General features: G+C 40.4%; 1 protein-coding gene across 2 annotated transcripts in view; it reads right to left on the reverse strand.

Moving 5' to 3' along the window:
• The window catches only part of TRPA1 (transient receptor potential cation channel subfamily A member 1), a 71718-nt gene that overhangs the window by 48883 nt on the left and 3965 nt on the right, over positions 1–18870 (reverse strand). Inside the window, exons 2-4 of one of the 2 annotated variants that reach the window (XM_061122835.1) lie at positions 18106–18208; positions 8169–8329; positions 2626–2785 (exon numbers count right to left, since the gene is read on the reverse strand). In XM_061122835.1, coding sequence (XP_060978818.1) covers positions 2626–2785; positions 8169–8329; positions 18106–18160 — 376 coding nt within the window. In that variant the 5' untranslated portion in view covers positions 18161–18208. Of the gene's footprint in view, positions 1–2625; positions 2786–8168; positions 8330–18105; positions 18212–18870 lie in introns of both variants that reach the window. The other variant, XM_061122836.1, reaches the window with a different exon arrangement.

Below are 18870 nucleotides of genomic sequence, written 5' to 3' on the forward strand. Positions count from 1 at the left end.
TATTTACTGCAAAGCTCGGTGCCAAGTGCCATGGTAGAGGCTTCACCTTCTTTAGGAGAAATAAAAAGATAGCTTCAGTTCTCAAAAACATCTAACAGACACCTTTGGGGATGCATGTCAGTGACGGCACTGACTTTGTCAAATGAGTTAGCTGTCGATCTGTAGGATCCATAGGAAATAGGTCTTTCTATTGCTACATGCTTTTATCTGTGCCATGAATTTGGGGATTTGTTGCAAAGCATTGAGCTTATATAAAAGTAACAACTTTACACCAGGCAACTCTAAGTTCCATGCAACCATTATTTCATCCAGCCCCCCAATAGCTCACAAGGGCCCACGACCGTTTTTCAGAAAGATGAGGACTAGAGAGGTTCAAAATCCTGCCAACATTTTGCAGCCAGTAAGGAGCTCTTTTTTTTTTTTTTTTTTAAGTAAGGAGCTCTGTAAGCTGACTTAGCTCTTTGAATCTCAGTTTTCTCATATTCAAATTTGGTGGAAGGAAGGAAAGGGGAGGGGGAGGAAGAAAAGGAGGGAGCGAAACAGGTACACCTTGCAATATTCTTAGGAGAAGGATATCAAATCATGTCCTTAAAGATCTTAGTGGAGTGTTTGGCGTTTAGCAATGGTTCAAAAAAATGTTAATGAGAAAAAAGATGCACCACTAACAAACGTAAGACTGGAATTAGAGCTTGTGCACCTTGATGCCATACATGGTTTCCACATATTTATATAATATATCGTCGTATTATTTACCCTGTGATCAGCATGCCCTTTGACACTGCGGGATTTACTTTATATCTGCTCTAAAATAAACACAACTGTCTGCTTTATCAACCATTTTAATTGGTGGTAGTATATTTTTATATCTGAAGAGAAGGGAAAAGAGCTCATTCATAAATATGACTTAAGGACCACCTACAAAGCCTGGAATCAGGCTGCAGCCATATTTCTCATTTCTCTCCTTTTTAACATTTATCTCCCCACTATCGTCTCTCAGTCACTCCAGTGGCTCATTCTTAACACTCCCCCGCCCCCGCCACATACTCTCTCTCTCTCTCTCTCTCACATACTCACACACATCCCTTGACCATTCTGTCTGAACAAGACAAAGCACCACACTCAGCATTTTATTTAGCACCAAACCTCATGAAACTGCGGCCAAAACTTACAAACTCCCATTCATCAATTAAATAACTTGAATTTGGCTTTTACCTCCATTGCTTTTCAGAAATCACTTTTACAGAGGTCGGGAGGCTTTCTAATATCAAGGTTATTGTGTCTTCTTTCTGTGTGATCTCTTTGTGATACCTGATCCTTCTAACTACTCTCTCCCTTGGCTCATGTGCCATCAATCTCTTGTGCATCACTGTCTTCACCATCGTTTTTCTGGCTTTTCCTCTGCCCTCTGACCCTGAACGTCGGTGTTTTACCCTTAGCCACTTTCACTGGCAATTCCATGGTCTTCTAAAGGATTTTCATGCATTTACACAATTTGAGCTACTTCCTGTGCAATACTGGCCCTGTGGTGTGGCCCTTTCCTTCTATATTTTTGGTCTACTAGACACAAGCTATTAGGCTACAAGTCTACTAGAAATTTTCAAGTGGATGTCCCCTGGGCCTTTTAACCTCAGTATGACCATACTTAAATTATCTCCTCACACTCACTTTTCTTCTCCTTTCTTATAAGCCTTCTGATCCGGATGGCTAGACTATTAACCTAAGTCCTAAATTAAGAATGTCAACAGCAGTCCACCTTTTCATAACTTACTCCTTACATTCAATCTTTATCAAGCACTTCCCACTCTACATGTGAAACAGCCCCTGAATCCCTCCCTTTCTCCTTATTCCAATCTCAAAACCCTAGTGGATGCTCAATATCTCTTTACTACTAAAATAGCTTTTTAACTGACCTTCATCTTACCTTCAATAATAATGGTCTCATTACACCACCTCACTGCTTAAATCTCTGTGGCATCCCTCTTCCTTATCAACTACAGCTGAGTTTCTCAGAGAAGGATGGGGGCATGAGGCTGGGGAGGATGTGACATCTTGGGGTGTCAATTTTATCCCACGATAAGGGTGGCACTAGTGGTAAAGAACCCACCTGCCAATGCAGGAGACATAAGAGATGCACGTTTGATCCCTGGGTTGGGAAAATCCCCTGGAGAAGGAAATGGCTAACCATTCCAGTATTCTTGCCTGGAGAATCCCATGGACAGAGGAGCCTGGTGGTCTATAGTCCATAGGGTCCCAAAGAGACAGACACAACTGAAGTGACTTAGCATGCACACAGCAAGCAAGCAATTTAAGTATGTGATGACCTCAGTGGAAATAGTATATAAGAATATATGAAATATAAGTGAATTTTTATGATCTATCATGCAATTGCAAAGAACATCTGCACTGGCAGTGGGCTGTCCCAGATCCCTGCACCGTCCTCTGCAGTATTTCAGTGGAAAAGATTGAAGGGCACTGGCTGGAGGGAAGATCACATTCCTGAGTGAGACATTCAGGCCCTTTATAATCTGGAACTAATCGACGCTCCAGAATCACTTCAGTCCACTCTTTCCAAATGAGTTTAATGGGATGATGGAATACATAGCACTAGTTGTAAAGTTCTGTTACCTTCACAGGAGGATTCATTGACAATCATCTCCATCAGCTCCACTTGACCTTCTTCTGCAGCATGGTGCAAAGGGGAGGCATTCACATCATCGTATTTTTTTAATCTCTTTTGTTTCTTCACAAAGTTTTGTAAACCGCATTTGTTTCCCTCGAACACCACCTAGAAGTATATAGAAAATTGTTACCTTAAATAAGCATATGGAAAACTTATTAGTACAAGTTCATCATTAAAAAAAGTTATCATCCAAACTAGTTCCTGTGCTTATGATAAAGTAAATATTTTTTTTTCTGAAGAACATAAAATGCTTAGACATATAGAGCATGACCCAGAACATGCATATCAGTTGTGTTTGACTCATTGCGACCCTATGGACTGTAGCCCGCAAGGCTCCTCTGTCCATGGGTTTTTCCAGGCAAGAATACTGCAGTGGGTAGCCATTTCCTACTCCAGGAGATCTTCTGAACCTAGGAATTGAACCTGTGTCTCCTTAAGTGGCTAGCCGATTCTTAGACATATAGAAAGAAAGTGAAAGTGTTAGTCACTCAGTCACGTGTGACTCTTTGAGACTCCCTGGACTGTAGTCCACTGACCTCCTCTATCCATGGAATTTCAGGCATGAACACTAGAGTGGGTAACCATTCCCTTCTCCAGGAGATATTCCTGAGCCAAGGATCGAACCCAGGTCTACAAATGCTTTCACATTGATAAGCACATTAAATAAATAATTTGATTTTCTGATCCCAAACCTGTATATGCTAAAGAAATAAAGGCCTTGAGAAGAGTTTGGAAGTAAATGTAATAGATGCGAGTTGAGAAGAAAATAAGTAGAGTGAAAACATAGAGGCATTGTCTCTGCCAGGTGAAAAATGTACTGAAACCACAGCATAAGGGATTCTCATTTGATGAGAAAAGATTTTTGTGAATGCAAGGAGTAAGAGTAGAAGCTACATTACTGTCCTTTCTTTGGCCTTCCTGCTAATAGTCAATTCCCGTCCAATGTGTTCCTAGGTAATGGAGCTAGAATCATATTGAAGGATGGTCATGTAAGTCTCTTGGTCAGTTATCTAGAACAGCTGCCCACTCTCCTCTGGGAATGGACAATCCCCCCCTCCTCTTTTGACCACTGGGATTCTGAGCCAGGCCAAGTCAGGTCAGGTGCAAGTGCCTCATGGTTCTCTGCAGGCAGGAAGGGCTAGCATTTAGTTCAGTTCAGTTCAGTTCAGTTGCTCAATCGTGTCCAACTCTTTGCGACCCCATGGACAGCAGCATGCCAGGCTTCCCTGTCCATCACCAACTCCCAGAGCTTGCTCAAACTCATGTCCATCAAGTTGGTGATGCCATCCAACCATCTCATCCTCTGTCGGCCCCTTCTCCTCCTGCCTTCAATATTTCCCAGCATCAGGGTCTTTTCCAATGAGTCAGTTCTTCGCATCAGGTGGCCAAAGAACTTGAGCTTCAGCCTCAGCATCAGTCCTTCCAATGAATATTCAGGACTGATTTCCTTTAGGATAGACTGGTTTGATCTTGCAGTCCAAGGGACTCTCAGGAATCTTCTCCAACACCACAGTTCAAAAGCATCAATTCTTTGGCAGTCAGCTTTCTTTATAGTCCAACTCTCACATCCATACATGACTACTGGAAAAACCATAGCTTTGACTAGACGGACCTTTGTTGGCAAAGTAATATCTCTGATTTTTAATATGCTATCAAGGTTGGTCATGGCTTTTCTTCCAAGGAACAAGTGTCTTTTAATTTCATGGCTGCAGTCACCATCTGCAGGGATTGTGGAGCCCAAAAACATAAAGTCTCTCACTGTTTCCACTGCCTGTATACTTACTTAAAACCAGAGATCAAGACACTGAGAGGTTACATTGTTTGCCCAAAGGCACACAGTAAGGAACAAAGTTAGAATTTGAATGGAAGGTACATGGAATACAGATTTTGTCTGACTTACGAATGCCAAAAATCCAACATACAGTGGAGACTGAAGTTGTGATAGAGAAAATGTGTGATAGAGTAAGTTTCCAGATCATAAGAATAAACTTTGCAGGACAAGTTCCATAAGTTTTGGGCATAGTTGGCAGTTGTCACTGGCCTGGAAAAGTGTGATTCCAAACAGACATTAATGTCCACTGATGTCAGGGGAGGAGTAAGAACTTTCTAGAATATCTAAATTTTCTCTAAGATTTGTTTTCTTCATGCTCTTTATATTCTTTATTATAACTGCACTAAAGATGACTTATCATGGATGACAGTATATCTCTTTCTTGTGAAATTTCGAGGTGTTGATATTCTGCTTTTGATTCATTCTCACAAGGTATGAAATTTTCAAAATTTATACATACTCAGTAATAAATTTAAAATGAGCTCATCACAGAAGTAGGCTCTTTTTCAACTGTCTCACCCCATCCAAAGGAAGTGTTTACTTGACTCCATTAGGAAGTATTATAGCACTTGAAATTTATATGTTCTTCCAGTAATAATAAAGGAATTCTATCATCTACCCCACTGTATCAAAAAGAGCAATTTACAGGTCTACTCAGTGATGTGCTGTCAACACAAATCAAATTACATACTCTTTGACAGCCAGGACTGGGTTCAGAGGCTCATGAGGTACTGCTTGAGTTCACAATGATAAAAAAGCATCTAAATATTTTATACAAACTCATCAGATGTGCTGTCTGAATTTAGTTCACAGCATGTTACCTAGGCTTCAAAGAGATTTCTTCAAAGAAAGTACTGAAAGTCAAGGATGTCATCTAGACAAGTTATTACATATTCAGTCAATATAGTTTTCTACTGTCACAGGGTCACTTCAGATTCTTTCAGATTCTGAACTCTGTGACTAGAATGTAACAGACTAGATCACGTTTGTTTTTATTGTTCAGTCGCTAAGTTGTGTCTGAATCTTTGCAACCCACATGAACTGCAGCATGACAGGCTTCCCTGTCCTTCACAGTCTCTCAGAGTTTGCTCAAATTCATGTCCATTGAGTAGGTGACACTCTCTTAACCATCTTATCCTCTGCCTCCCCCTTCTCCTCCTGCCCTCAATCTTTCTCAGCATCAGGATCTTTTCCAATGAGTTGGCTCTTCGCATCAGGTGGCCAGAGTATTGGAGCTTCAGCTTCAGCACCAATGATTATTCAATGTTCCAATGAATATTCAGAGTTGATTTCCTTTAGGACTGATTGGTTAGTTCTCCTATCATGTTTAAAGAAGCTAATTCTGAGTCCTTTAAACTGGAGGTATCAAATACACCTGTTTTAGGTTGTTTTAATGAAATACATATAAGCAATATAGGACAAAAAGGAAGGAAATTATTACAATGAGAGATTTTAACAAATGGGAGATTATAAATATGAGAAGTAAGTAAGGTAAGTGTTAGTCACTCAGTCGTGCCCAACTCTAAGCAACCCCCCATGAACTGTAGCCTGCCAGGCTCCTCTGTCCATGGAATTCTCCAGGCAAGAATACTGAGTGGTTAGCCGTTCCCTCCTGCAGAGGATCTTCCTGACTCAAGGACTGAACCCAGGTCTCCTGCATTGCAGGTGGATTCATTACCATCTAAGCCACCAGGGAAGCCCATGACAATGAGAAATTAAGACCAAATGCTAAAGTATTAACTCCCTTGAAAGAAAGTCATTGGAAAAGATCAAAAGCATCAGTCAGATGATTCATATTCCACATTTCTGATCTTGTAAGTTTTCTGCCATCCTTTGATTTTTTTCAGGATTCCTGAGGTATTGTGTGTGCATGCTGGAGAAAATGTTGTACACCATGTCTTCTTAATAAGGAAATCCTTAGAGTTCAGAACTCTCCAGAGTGCTACATATATTGATTTGTAATTAGTAATTAGTATCACTGCTGAGATTTCTACAGGATGATTTAAAGTCAGGTAACAAAATAAAATATATAAATCCCTCAATCTACAAACTTGACTGTGGTTTTCAAAAGCCTTAGATAACATAAATGCTTCTGCTGGACTTAGGCAAGAAAACTAAACAAAGACAAATAAAAACATAAAGAAACTGAGACACTGTATTGCAGAATTCCTTCACCAATTATCTCCAGAAAACAAAGACCACATTGATAAGTAAAGAAAGTACATTTGGTGTGATTTTAAAAATTTAAAAATTTCTTCCAGTCCCTTAATGTTAACTCCAAAGACACCATCCTAGTGTTTGACATTCACTTATAATTTCAGTTCTTTGTATTAAGCTAAAAGACCATAGTTATTATACTAATATTAAGGAGTATTTAAAGTATTTAATATGGATGCGCAGATAAACTCACCTTGGGAGGCCTGGTTTGTGGTTTTAATTAATTTTCTATGCATGCCTGACTCACATGCAGAATTAAAAACACTGTCTATTCACCTAACCTATTTAGAGAGCAACTTGGCGATTTCTACCAAAATTAAGCCCATAGGTGACTTTTGATCCTACTAGGCCTTTAACATACTCATTAAGGTGCTGTAGACAGAGGAAGCCATATCTACACCCACAGACACTCAATCACGTGTATAATAGCAAAACAAAACAAACACACACGTGCTGGTCTGGTAAAGCATGACACATTCATACAAGGGAATATTATAAAGATGCTAAGAAAAATGAGATACATCTCCAGCGGCTGATTTGGAAGTATTCTAAAATATATTCCATGAGCAAATCAAAGTGTAAATGATTTCACCATGCAAAGAGATTTGTGGTAGCGTTGGAGAGAGCTTTTAATTCTTTTAACGTTTAAAAAGAGATGTTTCCTCCTACTGACAACGTGAGGCATCCAGCTTGAGTGTTCTGAGCATCCGACAGCCTCCGCCCTCAGCGCCATCAGCCAGCAACCTGAACTGGTGCAGCCTTTTGGTCAGAGCGACTTTGGGAACCGCAGAAGAAACAGAAGCCCAGTCCTAGCCCTTGGGACCTCCGGAAGACCACCTACCCCGCTTCGAAGGGTCTCCTCCCCCAAAGTCCCTTCCGACTGACTGCCCCAGCCCCTGGAGGAATCCGCCCACCCGTCCTCCCAATCCCTGCAACACCTCACTGTTAGGTTCTGCTTGCATTTCCCTCAGCGAGACAAGCGTGCTTCTGAACCCCAAACACTTCTTGAGTAGCTAGCTCTCCGACCGCCAGATTCAGCCAGCTAGCTGTTTGGTTCTAAATAAAATCTATGAAAAGGAGAACAGCACGAGCTCCAAAACTCGTTCCGATTTTGGAACCAGGCAGTTGCAGCCAAATGCCAGCGGTACTTTGGGGCTAGGTCTCCCCACGCGGCAGCTGCCCACCACAAGCCAGAGCAGGGTGAACAAGCGAGCGAACAGAAGGGTCAAAGCCGGCAGCAGCCGGCGGGCGCCTTTTAAGAACGCGGCTCCCGGAGCTTCCCACTTGCCGAGAAGGTCACGCACACCCCGAAGCAGACAGCTCTCACCTGGCCGGGTCCTCCCATCCCGGGGCTGCCCGCTAGGAGACTTCCAGTCGAGGAGGGTAAAGTTAGGAAGAGCCGACCAGCGCCCAGACTTCCGAGCGCGCCCGCCCGGGTACCTTGAAGTCATTGCTGTTGTCCTTGTGGTCCTCCACGCCCAGGCAGACGAAGTCCCGGGGCTCCTTCTTCTCTCCGGGGCGCAGCATCTTCCTCAGGCTTCGCCTCATTGACCACACCCCGGACGCCACCTGCGGCGGCGGCTCCCCACGGGCGCGGGCACCTAGGGCGAGACAGGCGGGGTGAGCCGGCGCCGGGCGCGGCCTGGCGCTGAAGGCGCGCGCGCCGCTGGGGTCCGCGCCGGAGCTCCGAGCTCTTCCGCACCCGGCGGTCCCCCGGAGGAAAGAGGTTTGCTCTGCGTGAGGCCGGGAGGACTTCTGGCCGGAGCTGCCCGGCTCAGGCTACTTGTAGGGCAGGAAGCAGGAGGCACGCATGGAGGGGTGGGGACGCGCCATCGTGTCCACGCGCGGCCAGGGGGAGGCCGCGCCACGTGTGTCCCCGGGCGGTAAGCGCGACTGGCCCGTCCCGGCTGCAGCAGCGCACCCCTGAGTCTAGGTGTCAGGTCGGAGTGTCTCCACGGAATCTAGACTCATAATAAAAACCCTGAGAGCTCCCGTCCCGTCCTGCAATCAGAGAGAAAGGAAGGGGTGAGCAGGGGGACGCACAGGGGAGAGAATGACAAGAGAGTGAGTGACTGGTTACACTGGGAAGATGTTTATTTTTTTATTATTTAAATATTTTTTATTTATATATTTATTTAAAAAAAAGAAGAAAATCACAATACTCAGACCATTCTTAAATGGAACAATCAACTCATGTAAAATGGGTGTAAATCAAAAGAATACCCTAGAATTTGAGGGATTGTGTTCTAAGGCTTCCGATTTTGAGATCAGTCCTGGCTTCTTGGAAACTAAAGCAGAAAGTTGTTACATTTTTTAATGAAAGGCTTTTAGTTTTTTAGAGTTTTATTTTAGTAGAGTTTTATTTCTATGCAATGCAGAATTGACAGACCTCTGTATTCTCTCTCTTCCTGGCACGTAGTATTACATACAGTTTTGAAGTAATGATGATGTTTACAGCAGGTTTTGGGGGGAATGTTTCATTGACCTCTTAAATTGTAAACACTACAAAATGTCAAGATTGTGAGATCTGACACAACTTTGCCTTCAAGAGTACTAGACTGTGGAACGTCATATTATGTTTAAGGAAGACTTGGAGTGTTCATTGATGTTTAAGATTTTAATATTTCTGAAGGCCATTACAGTGACCTGGATATGTGCTGAAAGCCAAACTTAACATTTTTTTGTTTTGTTCTTTTAAAAAAAAACAATTTCAAATAAATCCTATTTCAACACAGTGAAAAAAAAGTTTATTGTGAGACTTCCCTGGAAGTCCAGTGGTTAAGACTCTGTGCTTCCAATGCAAGCGCCCTGTGTTTGATCATGGGTGGGGGTACTAAGATATCATACACCATATAGCACAACCAAATTTTAAAAATAAATGAATAGGTTTATTTGATTTCCCAGCTAAGAGCCATCAGGCTTCAGCTTCCTGTGTCTGCGTCATTGTAGAAGTCTCTCTGAGCTGGAGAGGTTTTTAGAAAAACTTATCTTTCTAAAAGAAAAGAAAGTAAAATTTGGTCGCACAGTCATGTCCAGTACTTTGTGATCTAATGGACTAGCCTGACAGGCTCCTCTGTCCATGGAATTCTCCAGGCAAGAGTACTGGAGTGGGTGACCATTTCCTTCTCCAGGGGATGTTTTCAACACAGGGATCGAACCCTGTCTCTTGGATTGCAGGCAGATTCTTTACCAGCTGAGCTACTAGGGAAGAAAGGGGGAGTGATTAAATTCTAGCAGTGGCTTGAGGGATTAGAAGTCACTTTGAACCTCTGACCCCATTTCCTGTGCATAACAATACTAATCCCCTCAGGGACTGGTGTTTCAGCAGGGCTTATAAAATGACTGTTAGATTATAGGAGAAATCATGATGACTAGTGTCCACTTGTTTACCCTCAGCACTGTTTGAACAGGCTTATCTTCAGGGGCCAGTGCTGAGTTTATTAATCAACAGAGCTGGTGTAATTGTGGAGTGGAAGGTGTCTACTCTCTGTGAGAGAGGCTAGTTTTACATCTACCTACAAATAATATAGCCACTGAAACTACGTTTGCCACATGTTGCCACTATGTTTCTGCCACAAGTTTAGAAAGAAAAAACTTCCTTCCAAAGCAAAGTACTCTGCACAGTCTTGAATTTAACTGACACTCTTTTGGCAGTTGGGGAGCTTCTCAGGTGGCACAGTGGTAAAGAATCTGCCTGCCAATACAGGAGACACAAGAGAGAGAAGTTTGATCCCTGGGTTCAGAAGATGCCCTGGAATAGGGAATGGCAACCTGCTCCAGTATTCTTGCCTGGAAAATTCCATGGACAGAGGAGCCTGGCAGGCACAGGTTCCCAAAAAGTCAGATATGACTGAGCACGCCTGCTCTTTTAAACACTCTGGATTATCATAGTCACCTGTAATCTTCAGAAACTAATCTAAGAACCCTGTGGACCCAAGACCTGACAGAGAGCAGGTACTAAATAAAGGTTTGTGGACTGCTTGCTCTGCAGGCTACATTGGGGAGCATTTAAGGGTAGGTAAGGCAATGCCAAAGAATGCTCAAACTACCGCACAATTGCACTCATCTCACACGCTAGCAAAGTAATGCTCAAAATTCTCCAAGCCAGGCTTCAACAGTACATGAACCGTGAACTTCCAGATGTTCAAGCTGGATTTAGAAAAGGCAAAGGAACCAGAGATCAAATTGCCAACATCCGTTGGATCATCAAAAAAGCAAGAGTTTCAGAAAAACATCTACTTCTGTTTTATTGACTATGCCAAAGCCTTTGACTATGTGGATCACAACAAACTGTGGAAAATTCTTCAAGAGATGGGAATACCAGACCACCTGACCTGCCTCCTGAGAAATCTGTATGCAGGTCATGAAGGAACAATTAGAATTGGACATGGAACAACAGACTGCTTCCAAATTGGGAAAGGAGTACATCAAGGCCGTATGTTGTCACCCAGCTCAATGAACTTATATGCAGAGTACATCATGCGAAATGCTGGGCTGGATGAAGCACAAGCTGGAATCAAGATTGCTGGGAGAAAAATCAATTTACCTCAGATGTGCAGATGACACCACCATTATGGCAAAAAGCAAAGAACTAAAGAGCCTCTTGATGAAAGTGAAAGAGGAGAGTGAAAAAGTTGACTTGAAACTCAACATTCAGAAAACCAAGATCATGGCATCTGGTCCCATCAACTTCATGGCAAATAGATGGGGAAACAATGGAAACAGTGACAGACTTTATTTTGGGGGGCTCCAAAATCACTGCAGATGGTGACTGCAGCCATGAAATTAAAAGATGCTTGCTCCTTGGAAGAAAAGCTATGACCAACCTAGACAGCATATTAAAAAGCAGAGACATTACTTTGCCAACAAAGGTCCATCTAGTCAAAGCTATGGTTTTTCCAATAATCATGTATGGATGTGAGAGTTGGACTATAAAGAAAGCTGAGTGCCGAAGAATTGATGCTTTTGAACTGTGGTGTTGGAGAAGACTCTTGAGAGTCCCTTGGACTGCAAGGAGATCCAATTAGTCAATCCTAAAGGAAATCAGTCCTGAATATTCATTGGAGGGACTGATGCTGAGGCTGAAGCTCAAGTTTTTTGGCCACCTGATGTGAAGAACTGACTCATTGGAAAAGACCCTGATGCTGGGAAATATTGAAGGCAGGAGGAGAAGGGGCCAACAGAGGATGAGATGGTTGGATGGCATCACTGACTCAATGGACATGAGTTTGAGTAAGCTCCAGTAGTTGGTGAAGGACAGGAAGGCCTGGTGTGCTGCAGTCCATGGGGTTGCAAAGAGTCAGAAATGGCTGAGTAACTGAACTGAACTGAAGGTAGCATGATGATACTGTGGAACTATGGAAAGGTTCTACGGAAAGATTCCCCCAAAATCTTCCAGTCGTGATGGCAGGTTGCCATCAAGTCCACCCTTTGAATGGAATTCCTTGGAAGGATATTATTGAAGTAGTTATCACTGGTCATTGACCCACAGATGTGGACTTTTGAAAGACAGTTTCCCAGCAGCATCAGTGTCCAGGGAATGCAGAACCGGGGGTCAGCTGCATACCTTATTATCACTTAGCTGAAGCAGGGAATGTATTTGGGATACCAGTAAAGGAAAGAATTAGAGGAACAGGGGAAAAAGAGAATAATCTTGAGTCATTGCAGTCTGCCTGGCATTTTAAAAGCAGATGCCTCATAGGAATATTAAAACTTTTTATTTGTGATTATCAATTACATTGATCAGTTGCTTTTCTACTAATTCTTAGCTGAAAGGGGTCACTAAGGCAAAAAGAGAACTAAGAGGAAGGTGTTTCAGGGGTTTTCAGGGGTCATTTTGGAAGCCTGGCAGAGAGCATGTCGTGGTGGTAAGCATCAGTTGGTTGTGTTGGCCTCAGAGAGGAATCTGGACCCAGGGAACTCCAGCATCACTGGGGGTGCTGGCAGGAGGGTCATAGGAGGCCAACATTCCCCCTTTGTAATAGTCACTGGCTTTAGCTGCCAGCTCAGCATCTGTCTTGAAGGATACCTTTTGCATTCTTGTCCCTATGCCCCATTTTTATCCCCCAAAGCAAAGAATTAAATATTCTTTTAATTTGTCCTCTAGTTTTTTAACACTGAAAATTGAAGATGGCTAGTGTTAACAGATTTGACGTTCTCCCCCCCCCCCCCGCCCCCCGCTTTCTGCTTATGAAAACAAAGAGATTGAAATATTATTTAATTTTTCCTTTTATCTTTGGCTGGACTTAGCATTTCAGGCACTTTTAAAGCAGTGTTCTTTCAAGACCTCTCATTCCCATCAGTGTTCCTTATTAATGGTTAAATGCCAACATGTATTGGATCATAGAAAAAGCAAGAGAGTTCCAGAAAAACATCTACTTCTGCTTTATTGACTATGCCAAAGCCCTTGACTGTGTGAATCACAAAAAACTATGGAAAATTCTTCAAGAGATGGGAATCCAGACCACCTTATCTGCCTCCTGAGAAATCTGTATGCATGTCAAAAAGCAACAATTAGAACTGGACATGGAACAACAGACTGGCTACAAATTTGGAAAGGAGTACATCAAGGCTGTATATTGTCACCCTGCTTATTGAACTTATATGCAGAGTACATCATGTGAAATGCTGGGCTGGATGAAGCACAAGCTGGAATCAAGATTGCTGGGAGAAATATCAATAACCTCAGATATGCAGATGACACCACCCTTATGGCAGAAAGCAAAGAAGAACTAAAGAGTCTCTTGATGAAAGTGAAAGAGGAGAGTGAAAATGTTGGCTTAAAACTCAACATTCAGAAAACTAAGATCATGGCATCTGGTCCCATCAGTTCAATTCAGTTCAGTCACGCAGTTGTGTCTGACTCTTTAGGACCCCATGGACTGCAGCACACCAGGCCTCTCTGTCCATCACCAACTCCTGGAGTTCACTCAAACTCATGTCCATTGAGTCGGTGATGCCATCCAACCATCTCATCCTCTGTCGGTCCCTTCTCCTCCTGCCTTCAATCTTGCCCAGCATCAGGGTCTTTTCAAATGAATCAGTTCTTTGCATCAGGTGATCAAAGTTTTGGGGTTTCAGCTTCAGCATTAGTCTTTCCAATGAATATTTGGGACTGATTTCCTTTAGGATAGACTGGTTGGATCTCCTTGCAGTCCAAGGGACTCTCAAGGGTCTTCTCCATGTATACCTATGGCTGATTCATGTTGAGGTTTGACAGAAAACAGCAAAATTATGTAAAGCAATTATCCTTCAATAAAAAATTAATTATTTTTAAAAAAAGAGTCTTCTCTAATACCACAGATCAAAAGCATCAATTCTTCAGCACTCAGCTTTCTTTATAGTCCAACTCTCACATCCATACATGACCACTGGAAAAACCACAGCTTTGACTAGACAGACCTTTGTTGGCAAAGTAATGTCTCTGCTTTTTAATATGCTGTCTAGGTTGGTCATAACTTTTCTTCCAAGGAGCAAGTGTCTTTTAATTTCATGACTGCAATCACCATCTGCAGTGATTTTGGAGCCCAGAAAAATAAAGTCTGTCACTGTTTCCATTGTTTCCCCATCTATTTGCCATGAAGTTGATGGGACCGGATGCCATGATCTTAGTTTTCTGAATGTTGAGTTTCAAGCCAACTTTTTCACTCTCTTCTTTCACTTTCATCAAGAGGCTCTTTAGTTCTTCTTCACTTTCTGCCATAAAGGTGGTGTCATCTGCATATCTGAGGTTATTGATTTTTCTCCCAGCAATCTTGATTCCAGCTGTGCTTCACCAGCCCAGCATTTCGCATGATGTACTCTGCATATAAGTTAAATAAGCAGGGTGACAATATACAGCCTTGATGTATTCCTTTCCCTATTTGGAACCAGTCTGTTGTTCCGTGTCCAGTTCTAAATGGCCCATCACTTTATGGCAAATAGATGGGGAAACAATGGAAACAGTGACAGACTTTATTTTGGGGGCTTCAAAATCACTGTGGATGGTAACTGCAGCCATGAAATTAAAAGATACTTGCTCCTTGGAAGAAAAGGTATTACCAAGCTAGACAGCATATTAAAAAGCAGAGACATTACTTTGCTGACGAAGGTCCGTCTAGTCAAAGCTATGGTTTTTCAAGTAGTCGTGTATGGATGTGAGAGTTGGACTATGAAGAAAGCTGAGCACCGAAGAATTGATGCTTCTGAACTGTGGTGTTGGAGAAGACTCTTGAGAGTCCCTTGGACTGCAACGAGATCCAACCAGTCCATCCTAAAGGAGATCAGTCCTGGGTGTTCATTGGCAGGACTGATTCTGTTGCTGAAGCTGAAGCTCCAGTACTTTGGCCACCTGATGGAAAGACCTGACTCACTGGAAAAACCCTGATGCTGGAAAAAATTGAAGGCAGGAGGAGAAGGGGACAAGAGAGGATAAGGTGGTTGAATGGCAACACTGACTCTATGGACATGAGTTTGAGTAAGCTCTGGGATTTAGTGATGGACAGGGAAGCCTGGCATGCTGCAATTTATAGGGTCACAAAGCGTCAGATGTGACAGAACAACTGAACTGAACTGAAGTTCTTTATTCTAAGAACGACTTCTTACTTAATAGAAGTCTTTATATCCAAGAAGCCTTTATATCTAAGACTTCTATTAAGCAAGTGATTTGCAAATATTCTCTTAGACCTTGTGGCTTCTTTTTATTTTCATAATGCTATCTGTTAAAAAGCAAAATTTTTATATTTTGATAAAAATTTGATTTGTTCATTTTATGGATTGTGCACTGTGTGTCATATGTAGAAATTTTTGTCTGCTAAAATCATAAGGTTCTCTTCAATGTTTTCTTCCAGCAGGTTTATGATTTTAGCTTTCACAAAGATTCACTTTGAGTTAATTTTTGTGTGTGCTGCAAGAGTCCAATGTTTCTTTTTATTTCATGTGGATATTCAGTTGTTACCATTTGCTAAAAAAAAATCTGTATTTTCTTCATCGGTTTAACCTTGGACTACTGTCAAAAATCAATTGACCATAAGTATAGGGACTTGTTTCTGGACTTCCTATTCTTTTCCATTGATAGATATATTTGTGTTTAAGTCAATACCATACAGTTTTGATTTCATAGCTTCATGGTAAACTTGAACTCAGATGTTGTAAGTCCCCCAAATTTTATTTTCTTTTTCTCTAAATTGTTTTGGCTATTCTAAGTCCTTTGCACTATAAATTTAGGATCAGCTCATCAATTTCATGGAAAAGCTTGCTGAGATTTTGATAGGAATTGCACTGAGTCTATAGATCAGTTTGGTGAGATGTGCCACCTTAACATTGTCTTCTAATCCATAAATGTGGTATTTTTATCCATTTATTTAGGTCTTTCTTGATTTCTGTCGGCAGTATTTTATAGTTTTCCATGTACAGATCATGCACTATTATTGTTAAATGTATCCTTAAGAATTTTATTGCTGTGCTGTACGTAGTTGCTCAGTTGTATGTATCCGATTCTTTGCGACCCCATGGACTGTAGCCCACGAGGGCTTTTAATTTTCTTTCTGGGAATATATTTAATGACCAATTCACTTTTATTTTATAGATTTTTTAAATTTTATATTTTTGCTTGAGTAAACTTTGGTGATTTGTTTCTCTTCAGAAATTTGTCTAACTTGCCTATTTCTTGCTGTAAAGTTGTTCATAAAATTCCCTTACAATCCTTTTAATTCTTGTAGTGTCCCCTCTTTCCTTCCTGATTTTGGTAATTAGTGTCATCTGTCTCTTCTCAGAAATAGTTTATCAATATTTTTTTATCTTTTCAAAGAAGAAACTTATTGATTGTATTGATTTTTCTCTATAGTTTTGCTACTTTTGGTTTCACTGTTTTCAATTATTTTTCTCTTCAATTTGTTTTTCTTTCTGGTAGCTTTGGATTTGACTTGATCTTTCTTTACTTCCTCGATATGTAACCTAGAGGCGGTTGATTTTAAATCTTTCTAATATAAGCATTTAAAGCTACAAGATACTTTCTAAGCATTGTTTTAGTTGCATCCCATAAATTCCATGATTTGTTGTGTTTACATTTGTGGCTTCTTCTTTAATTCACAAGTTATTTTTTGGAAATGTGTGTTTAATTTCCAAGTATTTGGGATTTTCCCAGATTTCTTTCTGTTGTTTCTGACAATCTGGTTGTGGTCAGAGAAATACTTTGTATGATTTCAGTGCATCTAAATTCAAATGTGAAGTCACTGAGACTTGTTTTATGGATGTCATGTGGTCTCTCCTAGAAACTGTTTCATGTATACTTCAAAAGAATGCGTATTCTCTTTCTTTTGATAACGTTTTTGCATGTTTTAAAGTCCGTTTGGTTTATAGCATTGTTCATGTCTTCCATATTCTTAGTGAATTTTTTGTCTGTTCTTCTATCAGTTGCTGAGAAAAGAGTATTAAAATCTCCAGTTATAACTGTGTGTATGCCTGAGTGCTCAGTGATGTTCAACTCTGCAACCCTATGGGCTATATGTAGCCCACCAGTCTCCTCTGTCCATGGAATTTTCCAGGCAAGAATACTGAAGTGGGTTCCCATTTTCTCCACCAGGGGACCTTCCCAACCCAGGGATTGAACCCATATCTCCTGCATTGGCAGGCAGATCCTTTACCACTGGACCACCTAGGTAGCCCCCAGTTATAACTGTTAATTGTTGATATATTCTTTCCATTTTGTTCAGGATTTACTTCTTTTTGGGTAGCGGTGTGTTCTTAAATGTATGCATATTTGTAATTATTGCTATTCTGTTACATTTCCCCATTTATTATTATGAAATTTCTTTCTTTGTCTTTAGTAATATTTTTTGTGTTAAAGTCTATTTTGTCTGAGATAGCTATTCCAGGTCACCTGTATTTATTGTTTAACATGGTAGACCTTTTTGTATCCTTTATGTATCTTTAAAGTATTTCTAATACATTGTGTCAAGTTAAATCGTGCTCTTTCATCTAACTCCAGAATCTGTTTTTTAACTACAATGCTTAACCCTTGAAATTAACTGTAATTGTTTCTATGGTACTGCTGTTTTGATATTTGTTTTCTATGTCTCATATCTTTCTCTTCTACTCTATTCCTCTTTTGCTGACTTCTTTTGTGTTCAACAATTCTTTTAGCAAACTATTTTTATTCTTTGGTAGATTTTTTAGTAAGTTATTTTCTTTGTGTAGTGATAACAATGTTCAAAACTTATCACTGTCTACTTCAGATTAGTACTTATTTAATTCCAGTAAGCTATATCAACTTTTTTCCAATACACCTCCATTTCCTCTCCCATCTTTATACTATTATTGTTATTTGTAATACATTTATGGGTACATACTATATCTATGTATATTATATACTTCAAAATAAAAGTGTTATAATATTTACCGTATTCAGTGCTCTTCATTTCTTCCAGTAGATTTGCATAATAGTCTGGTATCATTTCCTTTCAATCTGAAGAACTTCCTTTAGAATTTCTTGTAAGGCTGTTCTGCTTGAAAAAAATTATTAATGGATAATTTTGCTAGATGTATAACTTTTATTCAACAGATTTTTTAAAGCACTTTAAATGTTATTACATTGGCCTTCATTGTCTCTGATGGGAAATAATCAAAATATTTTATTGTTGTTCCTCACTTAAGATTTTTGTCAATCTCAAAAGTTAATGCTTGTCTATATCTTCCCATTTACAATACAACAGCTTACATTTCTTTCTTGTTGACTATCCCTGTAACCCATATTAATATATCCAGGGTTTTAGTTTCAGATTTTAAAAAATTAAGCTTTATAAAAGTATTTAGATAATTGTAAATTTTATCATTATTTTTTATATTACTGTTTCTCACAATCCTTATAGTTCCTTTTCCCAGAGTCATATGAATTTTTCCTGGATTCCATATATAAAGGATTCTTCTAGAGAAGAAGAATTTGTTGAAGGGAAATTGGTGATACAAAATTCTAGGCCTTACATGTCTAAAACTTTCCTTATTTTGGCTTCCTCTTGGATGATAGTTTTAATAGATATAAAACTATTTCAAAGTCATTTTCTCTGAGAAATTTGAAGCTTTATTTTTCTTTTTCATCATTCATTTTTACAGATAAAGTATCTTATATCAATCTGTTTATCATTCATTTCTTGTTAATTTGTTTTAT

Source organism: Dama dama, chromosome 21, assembly GCF_033118175.1.
Source record: "Dama dama isolate Ldn47 chromosome 21, ASM3311817v1, whole genome shotgun sequence".
NCBI lineage: Eukaryota > Metazoa > Chordata > Mammalia > Artiodactyla > Cervidae > Dama > Dama dama.